Source organism: Microcaecilia unicolor, chromosome 2 (genome assembly GCF_901765095.1).
Source record: "Microcaecilia unicolor chromosome 2, aMicUni1.1, whole genome shotgun sequence".
Classification (NCBI taxonomy): domain Eukaryota; kingdom Metazoa; phylum Chordata; class Amphibia; order Gymnophiona; family Siphonopidae; genus Microcaecilia; species Microcaecilia unicolor.
In genome coordinates this window covers 73,880,608-73,896,566 of record NC_044032.1, presented here as the reverse complement: position 1 = coordinate 73,896,566, position 15,959 = coordinate 73,880,608, and the positions used below count along the sequence as shown (strand labels likewise).

The 15,959-nt window shown below is 43.0% G+C and overlaps 1 protein-coding gene across 1 annotated transcript in view; it reads left to right on the top strand.

Moving 5' to 3' along the window:
- LOC115461865 (ciliogenesis and planar polarity effector 1-like) overlaps window positions 1-15,959 on the top strand; it is a 72,773-nt gene that overhangs the window by 51,563 nt on the left and 5,251 nt on the right. Inside the window, exon 8 of the mRNA XM_030191925.1 lies at window positions 10,995-11,295. Within this exon, the coding sequence (XP_030047785.1) occupies window positions 10,995-11,295 (301 nt within the window). The remainder of the gene's footprint in view (window positions 1-10,994; window positions 11,296-15,959) is intronic.

Below are 15,959 nucleotides of genomic sequence, written 5' to 3'. Positions count from 1 at the left end.
TAGGAGTCTGAGGAAGAGCTAGGCTACCTCTCAGAGGAGTGATCTTATAGCATACCCTTGGACCCCTGTCCACCAGAAGAGAGAAGGAAGTTTCCACCTGAACCTTTCTTCTTCATACATTTTATCAAGGAAATGGTGGATGCCATTCCCTTTAAGTTGTAATTGGAAGATGAACCTAGGACTGAGTTATTCCAAGTCCTCGGGTTTGATTCTCTGCCCAGAGATGCTGCTCAAAGTTCTCATGGATGCACAGATGAAGAACCGGGTGACACCTCTCTCTAGAAGTCATACCAAAGAAGGTGGATTCCCTATATTGAATCCAGAAGACTCTCAGATTTGAGAAGGCCCAGTTGCCACACTACTCCCTGGTAGTCAAATCCGCTCTCAAAAGTGCTAAGAGTTCCAGGTCTTCTGCCTCTGTGCCCCCAGGCAGGGAGGCCTGAATGTTAGATTCTTTTAGGAGGAAGGTTTATCGGGCCTTGATGCTGGTCTCCCACATCCAGAACTATCAGCTGTACATAAGAGTTTACTTGAACTCCTTGGTCCATAGCATGCTAGACTTTGCAGACACTCTCCCACAGGAGCAGGTTGCTGAGCTTCGCCAGCTGGCCAAAATCAGGAGAGTCAGAGATATCTGGCCAGGGGCACATATGATAGTTATGATGTGTCCAGACTCTCCACTTTGTATGTGGGGATGTGCACATTTTCATGTCTGTGTGTCTCTGACCTTGAACCTGCGGTTCAGGAGAATTTGTAGGGATAAACGTTTTGGGGGACAAAGTAGAAGAGGTCACTTACCTTATCAAGAAACATACTGACACAATCCAGTCCCTTTCCCGGTAGCCTCCTTCTTTGTCTTCCACTACTCGGAGGTTCCCTGGCGGGTCCTGAAGAAATTCCTACTACTCTAAGGCTTAGGTTTACTCCTTCTACCCATCTTCAACAACAACCCCAGCTCGGGCCTGCCAACAACATCAGCAAAAGTCACAGATTCATGAGGAAATTAGAAAGTCATGTGATAGGAGGCAATGTCCTATTGTGGATTGAAAACTGATTAAAAGATAGAAAACAAGAGAGTAGGGTTAAATGATCAGTATTCTCAATGGTGAAGGGTAGATAGTGGGGTTCTCCAGGGGTCTGTGCTGGGACTTCTGCTTTTTAACATAAGTACATAAGTAATGCCACACTAGGAAAAGACCAAGGGTCCATCGAGCCCAGCATCCTGTCCCCGACAGTGGCCAATCCAGGCCAACGGCACCTGGCAAGCTTCCAAAACATACAAACATTCTATACATGTTATTCCTGGAATTGTGGATTTTTCCCAACTTCATTTAGTGTCAGGCTTCTCACGGAAGCACAGGGTTTGTGAGCCCTTGGACAACTACCGTGGAGTGGCAGTGGCAGGCAAAACCACCCCCAAACCAGAGGCAAGGCAGAAGAGGACTGGAACCCCGGACTGGAGTTGCAGCAGAGGCAAACAAGCTGGGACAGGCAGAGCAGGAACAGCTAGACTTCACCTGCGCTTGACCGCCGTTCCCCATGAGTTGAGCCCCTGGGTGCAGGCGGCCGGCAGGACTTATAGGACAGGGCAGGAACTGGATACCAACAGGAAACACACAACAGAGTCAGGACTAAAAGCTGCCCGGCAGCTACTAAGACAGAAACACAGACAGGTGAGAGTCAGGACTGAAAGCTGCCAAGCAGCCACTAAAAGGGAACACAGACACAATATAAGGAAATGCAGACCAGAAACAAGACTAGGAACTAAGCAACAAAACCAAAGCTAACTACACACAAACAAAATAGAACCAGGCAAGAAACTCAGACTACAGGTGCTGTTCAGAAGAGCAAACAAGAAGAGCAAGTCTGGCAGCCTGGAAGATCCGGACTGGACCTGGCTGAAGTCTGGAATGTGTGACAGTTCATAGCAGCCACCGGTTCAAGCCACCAAAGGGCGAGGTGAGCACAGACAAGGAAACAGTCACCACCATGTCCTTTAGTAGTGGTTTATGGACTTGATATAGAGATGGGAATAACTAATGAGGTAATTAAATTTGCTGATGACACAAAGTTATTTAAAGTTCTTAAATCGCAAGAGCATTGTGAAAAATTGCATGAGGACCTTATGAGACTGGGCTTCCAAATGGCAGATGTGAACAAGTGCAAAGTGATGCATGTGGGAAAGAGGAACCCAAGCCATAGTTACATGCTGCAAAGTTCACATTAGGAATCACCACCCATGAAAAGGATCTAGGTGTCATTGTGATACGTTGAAACCCTTTGCTCAATGTGCAGTGGCGGCTAAGAAAGCAAATAGAATGTTAGGAATTATTAGGAATAGAATGGAAAACAAAGCTGTGAATGTGGGCGTAGTTTGACTGTTTCATGGGGGGGGGGCAAAGGATGGGGCGGGGCATATTAGCATATTTATTTGTATATATCCTATATAATAATTCTCACCTCCAACGTTCGAAAACCTGGCTGCCTGTGTCCGTAACTTGGGTCTCCGAAGCCTCAGCTGACATCACGATGCATTACGGCGTGGAATCTGTTTGTGTGCGTGCGTCAGACGTCAGACACACGAGCACAAACTGATTCCACGGGTCGTCACAAGCTGTGCGGCCGAGAAGACGAGACTTCGACTGGCGGGGGTTGGGGTCCCCTGCCAGCACAGGTACGCGACGGCAGCTGGGGAGGTTTGGCGGCGGGAAGGGGGGCTCAAGAGGGCCGCATTGTTATTAGAAATCCCCAACACATTCACTCAATCATTCATACCTTTTCCAAATCCATATCGCTAAAACACCACAAATAACTCTACATATCTATCTCTAGTACCCTGGTGTTGGTATTTTCATAAAACTACAAACTTCATTAAATAGTTGTCGTCATTAGCGGCATTTTCGTAATTCACAGTACTTCATTGAATCCACAGCATCATTAGCAACATTTCTGTAGATCACAAATTACCGTCATATTCATATGTCCATATTTATACGTTCTTTGTAGTTCTCAGTTCTGTTTTGTTCAGAGCTTAGTCCATAAGTTAATCACTATTGTATTCCACAACAGATTCAAAACAAAACTCTCTCCTCCTTATATCCAAACATCACAGCAGCTTCTAGATCTCGATACCAATTTTTTCTTCTCTGTAAACTTCCACATCGTGTGCTCCTAAATTTGTCACATAATTGTGTCTTGAGATGTATCTATATAGACCCTACACGATCGTGTTTCGCTTCTAAGGCGTCTTCAGGGGTCTTAAAGTCTACAAAAAATAACAATGCATCTCAACACTCTAATTTTAATTATTTATCTCACCCCATAAAACCAAATAATAAACACTCATACCGGCTCTACTAGGCAGTCAAACTCACAGTTGCCGGTGTGCCAGTGGGAGCACCTGAAAGCACGCTCACAGACAGTGTCCCGCCTTCCTATGATGACCTATTTCCTGTTTCTGTGAGGGCGGGACACTGTGAGGGAAGGGAAAGGCTGGAGGCGAGCCCGCTGTGCTGTTTTCTTCACTGTCGTCGCTGCAACTGAAGATAAAAGGTTTAAACGCGGGGGGGGGGGGTGGACAGGAAGGAACGAAGAGGAAGGGTGTCGGGGAGCTGTTGTGCCGGCCCTGTGTTTGGGGGGCAATGCCCTCCTGCCCCCCCCCCAAACTACGCCCATGGCTGAGAATGTTTTAATGCCTTTGTATTGCTCCATGGTGCGACCGCCCCTCGAATACTGTGTGCAGTTCTGGTCACCACATCTAAAAAAAAATGATATAGTGGAATTAGAAAAGGTACAGAGAAGGGCGATGAAAATGATAAAGGGGATGGGATGACTTCCTTATGAGTAAAGGCTAAAGCAGCTAGGGCTCTTCAGCTTGGAGAAAAGAGGTCTATAAAATAATGAGTGGAGTTGAACGGCTAGACGTGAATCACTTGTTTACTCTTTCCAAAAACACTAGGCCTAGGGGGCACGCAATGAAACTACAAAGTAGTAAATTTAAAATGAAATGATTAAGAGAGATGGGATGACTTCACTATGAGGAAAGGCTAAACGGAAAGGGCTGTTCAGCTTGGCGAAGAGACGGTTGGGGGAGATATGATAGAAATATACAGTGGTGGAAATAAGTATTTGATCCCTTGCTGATTTTGTAAGTTTGCCCACTGACAAAGACATGAGCAGCCCATAATTGAAGGGTAGGTTATTGGTAACAGTGAGAGATAGCACATCACAAATTAAATCCGGAAAATCACATTGTGGAAAGTATATGAATTTATTTGCATTCTGCAGAGGGAAATAAGTATTTGATCCCCCACCAACCAGTAAGAGATCTGGCCCCTACAGACCAGGTAGATGCTCCAAATCAACTCGTTACCTGCATGACAGACAGCTGTCGGCAATGGTCACCTGTATGAAAGACACCTGTCCACAGACTCAGTGAATCAGTCAGACTCTAACCTCTACAAAATGGCCAAGAGCAAGGAGCTGTCTAAGGATGTCAGGGACAAGATCATACACCTGCACAAGGCTGGAATGGGCTACAAAACCATCAGTAAGACGCTGGGCGAGAAGGAGACAACTGTTGGTGCCATAGTAAGAAAATGGAAGAAGTACAAAATGACTGTCAATCGACAAAGATCTGGGGCTCCACGCAAAATCTCACCTCGTGGGCTATCCTTGATCATGAGGAAGGTTAGAAATCAGCCTACAACTACAAGGGGGGAACTTGTCAATGATCTCAAGGCAGCTGGGACCACTGTCACCACGAAAACCATTGGTAACACATTACGACATAACGGATTGCAATCCTGCAGTGCCCGCAAGGTCCCCCTGCTCCGGAAGGCACATGTGACGGCCCGTCTGAAGTTTGCCAGTGAACACCTGGATGATGCCGAGAGTGATTGGGAGAAGGTGCTGTGGTCAGATGAGACAAAAATTGAGCTCTTTGGCATGAACTCAACTCGCCGTGTTTGGAGGAAGAGAAATGCTGCCTATGACCCAAAGAACACCGTCCCCACTGTCAAGCATGGAGGTGGAAATGTTATGTTTTGGGGGTGTTTCTCTGCTAAGGGCACAGGACTACTTCACCGCATCAATGGGAGAATGGATGGGGCCATGTACCGTACAATTCTGAGTGACAACCTCCTTCCCTCCGCCAGGGCCTTAAAAATGGGTCGTGGCTGGGTCTTCCAGCACGACAATGACCCAAAACATACAGCCAAGGCAACAAAGGAGTGGCTCAGGAAGAAGCACATTAGGGTCATGGAGTGGCCTAGCCAGTCACCAGACCTTAATCCCATTGAAAACTTATGGAGGGAGCTGAAGCTGCGAGTTGCCAAGCGACAGCCCAGAACTCTTAATGATTTAGAGATGATCTGCAAAGAGGAGTGGACCAAAATTCCTCCTGACATGTGTGCAAACCTCATCATCAACTACAGAAGACGTCTGACCGCTGTGCTTGCCAACAAGGGTTTTGCCACCAAGTATTAGGTCTTGTTTGCCAGAGGGATTAAATACTTATTTCCCTCTGCAGAATGCAAATAAATTCATATACTTTCCACAATGTGATTTTCCGGATTTAATTTGTGATGTGCTATCTCTCACTGTTACTAATAACCTACCCTTCAATTATGGGCTGCTCATGTCTTTGTCAGTGGGCAAACTTACAAAATCAGCAAGGGATCAAATACTTATTTCCACCACTGTATAAAATATTGAGAGGAATGGAATAGGTAGTCATGAATTGCTTGTTTACTCTTTCCAAAAATACTAGGACTAGGGGGCACGCAAAGAAGCTACTATGTAGTAATTTTAAAACAAATCGGAGAAAATATTTCTTCATTCAACGAGTAATTAAACTCTGGTATTCATTGCCAGAGAATGTGGTAAAAGCAGTTAGCTTAGCATGGTTTAAAGAAGGTTTGGATAATTTCCTAAAAGAAATGTCCATAAGCCATTATTAAGATAGACTTGGGAAAATCACTTCATATTCTAGGATAAGCAGCATAAAATCTGTTTTATTGTTCTGGGATCTTGCCAAGTACATGCGACCTAGATTGGCCACTGTTGGAAACAGGATACTTCGGTCTGTCCTAGTATGGCAGTTCTTAGATGTTGTGATTACTAGGCCACATGGCCTCCACCGTGCATGTTACACCCTTGGGTGCTTGCGCCTACTGTGCCTCCTGTTGCAGCCCCGCTTGGCCCTCAGCCTGTGGTGCAGCATCTGACACCGATGCCACATGCAGCTCCAGTTTTGACTGCCACCCAAGCCGGCACTCCCTCGATGTCAGTGGAGAAAGCTTCGCTGGAGTCAAGGTGGGAACCGACTTGTCAACAGCGTTCCTGAGGACATGGCTCCTCCATGTCAAGGCAGGTTCGGTCTCAACACTCCCATTGGGAGGTATTATCTGACACTGAAGAGGAGCGCTCATGGGATTCAGAGGCGGGTCCAAGGTACTTTTCCTCTGATGAATCCTATGGAATTCCCTCTGAACCCTCCTGTCCACCCGAAAAGCCTTTCGTTCCTTTCTTTTGTTAAGGAAATGGTTGATGCCATTCCATTTCCTTTGGAAGTGGAGGACGAGCCCAGGGCCAAGATGCTTGAGGTCTTGGACTACACGTTTCCCCCTAGGGAGGCTGTGACTGTCCCTCTCTACGAGGTACTCCAGAAAGTCCTCGTTAGAAACTGGAAGTCCCCTCTGTTGGTCCCGGTCATGCCCAAGAAGATCGATACCATGTACCGGATCCACAGCCCACCTGGTTTTGATAAGCCTCAGTTGCCTTACAATTCTATGTGGTGGAATTCGCTCTCAAAAGAGCCAAGTGTTCCAAGAACTATGCCTAGGTGCCCCAGGTAGAGAAGCTAGAATCCTAGATTCTTTTGGGATAAAGATGTGCCAGGCTTCAATTTTGTCCTGAATACAATCATACCAGCTCTTCAAGAGCGTCTACTTGTGAAATGTGGTGCACAAAGTTGTCAGACTTGGCTGAGATGCTCCCTCTGGAGCAGGCCGAGTCACTTTGCCAATTGGTCAAGCAGCAGAAGGCATGTTGAAAGTTCTTCGCCATGGGCACTTACAACATTTTTAATGTGGCATCCAGGATCTCTGCTCAGAGTATAGCAGTGCGCAGACTCATGTCTGTATGTTTCTAACATGTAACGTTCTTTTCAGCAGAGGTTGGTGGATGCCCCATACTGGGGGGGATAACCTTTTTGGAGAGAAGGTTGAAGAGGTCGCAGACCAAATCAAAAAATATACTGATACCATCTCTTCTCTCTCCCACCGGGTGCCTTCTGCATCTGCCTCCTCAGCTAGGAGGACTTCTGGCAAACTAAGGAGGAATGCCTATTACTATCAGAAACATAGGTACAACCCTTTGGCTTGCCAGTCTGCACAGACTCAAACCCAGTATTCTTGTTCATGTCAACAGTGTGCGCCAAAGGCCCCTGCTGCTTCCCAGGCAAAGCAAGGGACTAGCTTTTGACTGGCTCCAGCAGAGCATAGCCACAGTAAAAGTGTCCGTCCAGGATGACTTGCTAGTCGGGGGGAGGCTGAACGTTTTCCACGAAAGGTGGCCCCTTATAACCTCCGACCAGTGGGTTCTTCAAATAGTCTGCCTTAGATTCTCACTCATTGGTATTTAGAAGTTCCAAATTGCCCACCAAGAGCTTATTTAGCACAGACAGGTACTTGCAGAGGAAAGCCCTTCTAAAGGCCCATGCGGTCAAGCCCGTTCCACTAGGGGAGGAAGGGTGGGGATTCTGTTCCAGATACTTCCTCGTTCACAAGAAGACAGGGGATGCATCCCATCTTAGACCTAAGGATCCTGACAAATTCCTAGTCCGAGAAAAGCTCAGGATGATTTCCTTGGGCACCCTTCTACCAATGATTCAGAAAAATGAATGGCTATGCTCTCTGGACTTAAATGATGCATATATTCACAACCAGATACTTTCAGCCCACCAGAAGTTTCGTCTATTTCGGCTGGGAACACATCACTTTCTTGAAAGGGCACGGCTGAGGAGGAAAGGCTATTCCACCAAGGTTATTTCTACCATGTTGCGCTCATGGAAATGGTCGACTTCCTTAGCTTATGTTAGGGTCTGGTGGGGTTTTTTTTTTTTTTTTTGAGAGCTGTTGCCAGGATGGATCTAATCAGCCTATGCTTGTCTTCTGCACAGTCATCCCGTTCCATTGACGCTTAAGTCGCATTCTACTTGGGGAGGTTGCTGTCTCCATGTCAGTGGTATGGTTGTTGCTTCATTCCTTTGTGAAGCATTATAGGGTGGACGTACAGGCGAGACAAGGATCTGGGGTTCCTAGCCCATTATAAACCATAAAGCTGTATTTCTCTGTTGATCACCCTCCCCTCACCTATCCACACCTATCCTGTTAGAATATCAATGATATGCTTTGATGTCCCATGCATACCTCCTACCCACCCCCATCCTCCCACCCTGTCAGACTGTCATAGTAATGCTTGAATGTTTTCACTTATATACACTGTCAGCTAGCACATTTGCTTATTTCCGATCTGACGAAGAAGGGCAACCTTCGAAAGCTAATCAAGAAATGTATTGAGTTATGTCCAATAAAAAAGGTATCATCTTATTTTCTTTTCCATGTTTTATTTTGTTTGATTTCTATTGATAAGATAAAAATAAGAAAGATTAAAAATAAAGATAAAACAAAGCTATAGTTCTAACCATAACAGAGCATCATAACTTATCATAACACATCCTAGTTTGGAAGAATGTATGTAAGTTGGCCAAAGATTCACCCTATTACTCTCTTACACTCCATTATTTGCACTGCAGTTTGCTAGAGAGTTGGGGGAAATGTGTTGGGGTTGTCCCTGTAATTGGGCCATTCTTTGACTTTTGCACAATTCTTTCTGGTTAAAAACTTTCAAACTCACAAGGAATTGGTTGAAGCATTAGGGAAACCATTTCAATTTTTTAAAATATTTTCAAATACACCAGTTGGTTGAAAACCAAGAGAAGCGTATTTGTTTTACAAGAGTACCACCCCTTTGAGAAGATCTTATTTAACAAATGATGAGAGGTTAGATTGCTAAATTATTTAGGTATCGCATGTGTCTGTACATGTGTGTATATATATGTATATGTGTGTGTATGTGTGTATAATGAACTTGGCTTTATTGATCAAGAATCTTACTGGATCCCTCTGTGGTCTAAAATATTTAAATGTTCTATTTTGATGGCTCTCTTGAATACTGAAATTAGGTTATTAACAAGAGCTTGTTACGCCACAGCAAATAGGGATTCTAGGACTTCAGATTTATGTTGGGGACAATATAATCAAGGGGGGACATTTATACATATGTGGAGTACTTGTCCCTATATTTAACATTTTTGTAAACAAGTCTTTGTGATTCCTTCACAGATTACTAATATACCAATGACCAATTTTGCATTAGCAATGTTCTTGGGAGAAGATCCTGAGTGGATAATACTTCAGAAATGTACAAAATTGATTTCTGGTTTCTTATTGGCAGTAAGAAGCGTAGTTGTGTGAGGTACAAGAAAAAGCTGACTCGTCCTTCTGTAACAGAATGGCTTCATAAAGTATGGAGGGGTTGTGTATATGGAGCAAATTACGTATGAACTCCAGGATCATAGGCATGTGTTTTGATGCAGACTGGATCCCTTTCTTCTGCTATGTGGGAAGTTCTAAATCTTAATAAGATGAGTTAATGGTAGTATTTTTCTCCTAATGATTTTATAATTCTTGGGTATTTACAATTTTGTGTTTTCTGGGAGCATTTATAGATGTTATTGTTGTAGGGAGGGTTGGTAAGTGGAGGAAGTTATTTTAGTTTAAATGGATGCCAATGCTGCTGTTAGGATTTTTTAAAACATTTCTATATGAAATTGGGGGTCTGTTTGTCTTAGAATGCTTTAACATTATTATTATATATTAATGGTCACATCTCTAAGGTTCTGCTTTCAGGTTTTGTTTCTGTTCTCATGACCCTGGTGTTACTGTTTTGTTTGCTAGCATTTTTTTGTTTTAATTTGTATTTGTTAATTTTAAAATAAAGTGTTGAAATAATATAAGTTGTCATTGTGAGCAAATTATTCAACTTATTAGATAGGACTTTTATTATATAGAATTTATAAAATTAGTTTATATATTCAATGTCATTGTATGCCTTATTTTATGTTCCTTTTATGAAACAATTTGTTGTGATTTTATATATATATATATATATTTTTGCTTGGAAATGCATAGCAATAGTGGCTAAAATGCTGTTGATTTTCTTAACCAGTTTCACTGGTTCACAGGAATCATCAGCTTTTAAAATATGTTGTTAAGCATTTGTAGCCTGCTTTATCCCTATATGCAAACTGTTTATCCTAACAAAATTCTCTAAAAAAAAAAAAAAAAAAAGGTAACATTTTAATTGTTTCCTAAAATGTAGATAAGAAGGGCTAAGACGAATGTTTAGTGGTAAGGAATTCCAAATCTTAGCTTGATAAGCAAAACAGTTGTCATGAAATGCTTTATATTTCAGACTCCTAACAGAAGGAAACATCAATATCAGGTGGTCCACATTGCGACTAGAGTTGGTAGAACCCAGAGAAGATAGTAACAATGATAAACTTTCAGTAACACAGCCGGCAAAACTTTTGAAAACTAAACAACAAATTTGAAATAGAATCAAAGTTGTATTTCCCAAATATTAGTCTAGCAGCCTTACTTTGAATCAACTGCAATCTGTTTAACAGTTTTAAAGGCAAACCTGAATAAAGAGAATTACAGTAATCAAGTTGGGAAAGAATTAGTAGTTTTACTGATACTGTAAAATGCTCCATGCAATTGTTTAAGCCTGAAAAAAATATGTTTAAACTTGAAACCTGAGGCTCCATGCTTAAGGTTGAATTCAGCAATATCCCCTACTTTATTGGGTAGAATACAGTAATACATACATAATCTGACTTCAAAATTGACTTCTTGTATTTTTGTTAGGCCCAAAAAGGGAAGAAATGATGTCTGCTGTTATGCATAAAATCCAGAAAGTGAAACTGAAAAGCCTGAAACGTGTAATAAGGAACATAGGTGGTGCTGAAATGAATATTTGGGAGCCAGCAGAAGAGGAAGATCCAGATGATGAAACTCATTGCTATGACAGATTCTCATTAGGAACCAGCCTCAGCAAGAGCACGCTCACAGATTACGGAAAACCTCAGGTTTACAGTGATGCAGAAACTGCAGATACTCTCTCTGAGGCTTTGCTGACTGAGGAAACAGATCAGAATTATTTACAGAAGTAAGCCTTTCATTATGGGTAGATGGGTAGAAATAGTTTGTAGAACTTAAAACTAGGGCTGCAGCATTTAACGCGTTAATAATGCAATTAAAGTGTTAAATGTTTAATCATGTTAAAATTTTTAATGCCAGTTAATGCGTCTCTTCCCCACCTGCAAACATCCAGCATTGCGCTGCCTGCACTTCTTACCTCTCTGGCACTCTCCTCTCTTCTGCGGCTCCTCCCTACTCCTCATGGCCGCTGCAGTCAAAGCACACTATGTGCCACTCTGCTCCAAGCCTGTCTCTGAAACAGAAAGTTCTGTCAAAGAAATACAAGTTCATCAAGTTCACATTGAGCCCCTTTTACAAAGCGACGGTAAGCCCAACACAGGCTTACCGCTTGCTAAAAAGGTAGTACCACTGGGCTACCGCAGCAGCCCGGCAGTAGTTCCCACCCCCAGCATGCCATCATATCCAGCGCTACAAAAATATATTTTTGTAGCACCAGTGTGTACCTGGTGGTAATCGGACAGCGGTTACTGCTGAGTTAGCGCAGGAGCCCTTACTGCCACCTCAATGGGTGGCGGGAAGGGCTCCCCCCCCTGAAATGGCTGCTCGGCAAGTGCTTCACTTGCCTCGCAGCCATTTCTTTAAAAAAAAGAAAGACCTACCTTTCTTTTTTTAAAGAAATGGCTGTGAGGCAAGTGAAGCACTTACTGAGCAGCCATTTGGGGGGGGGGAGCATTTTACCCACTATAGTAAAAGGGGGCCTTGGCGTATATCAAAAACACACACTGACACCAGCACAGGCCCCTTTTTGCTGCATCTTGGTAAAAGGTGCCCATCATGAGGAAGAAAGTTGACTCCACAAAGAGGGAAGGAAATAAAGGATCAATCAAATAAAACAAAAAAGGAAAACGTCTTCACTTATTTATTCCTAGTAAAACAATATCATCAAGCAGGCAATAAAACAAATATTCATAGACTCCCTTTAATCTAAACTCTTCAGCCAAACTGAAATTATCTAAATAAATCACATATTATCGGATATTTCAGATTTTTCTTTAAGAAACCATTCTAGCTGACTAGATTCCAAAAAAAAACATATTGATTGTTGCCCAATGTGACATGACATTTACAGGGATACTATATAAAGAAAGTCCCTCCAATAGCCTGAACCTTAGGTCTTAGGCTAAGAAAAGGCTTTCCGTCACAATTGAATACTTCTAGCTACATCAGGAAACAGAGAGATAGATATCTTGACCATAAAATAAAACATTTCTTAGGAAAATAAGACTTGAGGATGGAGAACTTCTGATCAACAGATTGAAGAGTGACAACCAATGTGGCTGTTTTAGAAATTAATTCCTGAGAGGATTCCACAAGTCTAGAAATATCTAGTCTATCTGTAGAAGCAATTTGATCAAGCTCTTCCTCTTCGTAAGTCACTTTGTTGCCCGAGGGCACGCCTAATGAATTAAAGTTTGAATAAGCTAACATATCTTTCACAAATCTTAAAAAGCTCTAAAGGAAAGATAAAATGTGTTACTGGAAAATTTAATAATCTTAACGTTTTAGTCTGGTGAATATTCTGAAGTGCTTTTAACTTCATAGGAACAGATAAACTATCTTTCACAGATGAAGTCACAACACTCTGAAGGTTAGAGACTTGAGATTCATGTTTAGTTAAATGCAAACCATTGCTGATTTAAAGGACAAATTTAACAGTTGAACCAAAGGGTGCCACTGTCTCAAAGCAACAGGTAATGCTGTACTTCACCACCACTAGGAAGCTGTACGCCTAGCCACTATCAGTAAATGACATGGTTCAGACACTGGGGGCCCTGTTTACTAAGGTGCATTAGTGTTTTTAGCATGCCTACACTTAGCGCTCATGCTAACTATGTAGGTGCCTATAGGGATATTGTAGGCACGTACATGGTTGACGTGCGTTAAAAATGTTAACGCGCCTATACCGCTGCTTAGTAAACAGGGCCCTAGGTGTCACTGTACGTGGAGGGGCATAATCGAACGCGAACACCCATCTCCATGGGCGTCTGTGTCCGAAAACGGGTATGTGAAGAGGTGGGACAGACCATATTATCGAAAAAGATGGGTGTCCATCTTTCGTTTCGAAAATACAGTTTGGACGGACCAAATGCCATGGATTTGGTCCCTTCTGAGATGGGCATTTTTTTTTGTTTAGCGATAATGGAAACTAAAAACGCCCAGCTCAGAAATGTCCCAATCCAAGCCATTTGGTCATGGGAGGGACAAATGTACAACACTACCATAGCTCTTAGGGGTGAATAGGGCAACTACATGTGGGTACAGTGGGTTTTAGAGGCCTCCCATTTACCACCACAAGTGTTACGGGTGGGGGGGGGATGGGCCTGGATCTGTCTTTCTGAAGTGCACTGCAGTACCCACTAAAAGTGCTTCAGGGACAGGGCTTGTTGCTGGTGTATAACCTTTGCACAGCAGTTCACACCTGAAGACTAATCTCACTGAAAACGTCCTTTATTTGAATAAGCACCTTTACTCACAGTTAACTGCAGATCAGAGGTTGTGCCCCACTGGCAACGAGTCTCGCTGGTACTGAGATTAGCAGTAGGTCCAAGCTGGCAGAATGGTGTACAATGCCCTCTTTCAGCAACATTCAAGGTAATAACTAACGTTCTCTAACGTGGGTAACACATGAAAGGGATCTAAAAGTGTCTTACACAAATGGCCACTACCTCATGGGCTACCGGAAACACAACAGGGCACACTCTGACCCAGTAAGCAGAGGGAAAAGCACCATGGGAGTAGAGCCTACCAACTACCAACATCGTGAGCATTTAGCAGAAGCTAGTGGAATCACGGAGCCCAATACCCTACACCCACCCCAATGCATTGGTGATGTGACTCTGCAGTGCCCTTAACAGAAAAGGTGTCACACTCACCCGAGACCCACATCAGAACCAGGGAAAGCCTGTCAGAGGACAGAACACATTCTGCTGTCATGGAGGTGGGTACGGCATTTGAGGCTGGCATACAGGCTGGGAAAAAAAGTTTGTAAAGTGGATTTTTTTGGTGGGAGGGGGTTAGTGACCACTGGAGGAGTCAGGGGAGGTCATCCCTGATTCCCTCCGGTGGTCATCTGGTCAGTTGGGTCACTTTTTTGGGACTTGGACCTGAAAAAAAAGGGTCCATATAAAGCGGACCATATTCTCGTCAAAAACGCCCTTCTTGTTTTGATTATCAGCTAAAGACGCCCATCTCCCCTCGGCCGATAACCACGCCCCAGTCCCGCCTTCGCCTCCGACACGCCCCGTGATCTTTGTTCGTCTCCGTGACGGACTGCAGTTGAGGACGTTAAAAATCGGGTTTCAATTATACTGATTTGGGCGCCCACGGGAAACGGACGCCCATCTCCCGATTTGGGTCAAAATATGGGCGTCTTTCTCTTTCGAAAATAAGCTGGATAGTAACCATTAAGAAACCTATATGGCTCAGGCATAACAAAAAGAAAATAAATTACCAATCTAACTCACTATATGCCAGCCCAGCAGGGATAGAGATGTGGCAGATTTGGGGGGGGGGGGGGTGCATGGTGGGGGAAATTATACATTGAATTATTTCCAATCCCTGTGTGTATCTGTATACTGTTTGTGCATCTGTGGCTGGAAGAGTAGAGAAGAGGTGATAAGCAGTTTGAAAGGAGCAATACCCTATCTGCTACAATTTAGTACAATAATGTTTTTTTGCTACAGAAGCTGGAATTGAACTGGGCCATTTTGAGAGGTCTTTATTTCTTTGGAAGCCCTGATCCAATATGCCCCATTTTCAAACTAGATGTTCCTTTTCACTGATTTCACCACATGTCAAATTTGGTCCTTTTCCGTTAAATTTTCAAAAAGATATTTCATCCTCAGAAAGGCAGACATACTTGGCTCATTATGTAAAAGTATATTGTTTGAAAACCAGTCTTAAGACAAATTAAACAGGTCAAGTATAGTGCCTTGTAAATGCCTTTAGTCCTTTGTACATCTTTCACATTCTGTTGTATAAAAATAATTAAAATGCATTAAAGCAGGAGTTTATTTCATTGATCTACACAACATATGTTATAGAAATGTTCCAAAAATATGAGTAAGAAACAAGTCTTGATCGCATAAGTCTTCACACCTGTTGACTCAATACTGTGTAAAAGTCTTCATACTCTTCACAAGTGACTATTATTGCTGCAAAAGGGGCTTTCACAAAGGACTATATCTTGCTTATGTCAAGTGAAACTGCCCAAGCTCACTCCTCAGCATAAACAATATGCATTAAGTGTTCAGTATCTCATACTTGTATCCTCCATTGATCCAACACTGGAGCTGATTTCCAAAGTGACAGTGATAAAGACTGTACACATGGCAGAGCAATTCTGGAGGCAGCTGCCTTACACCCAAAGCAGCTGCACCTGTAAATGCATATATAAGATACACATATAAGATATGTTTAGTAGCTTTTTTATAGTGTACTGGAATTAATCTATTAGTCCAACAAACAGACAAAAGGTGAGGGTAATACTGATGAATCATTTATTGCTAAATTTTCAACTTGGCTTGCATATCAAAATGAATGTACCATGGCATAGTTTCGCCATATGTGCTGATCACTTTTAGGAACATAACCAGAGGTATCTGTAGGTTC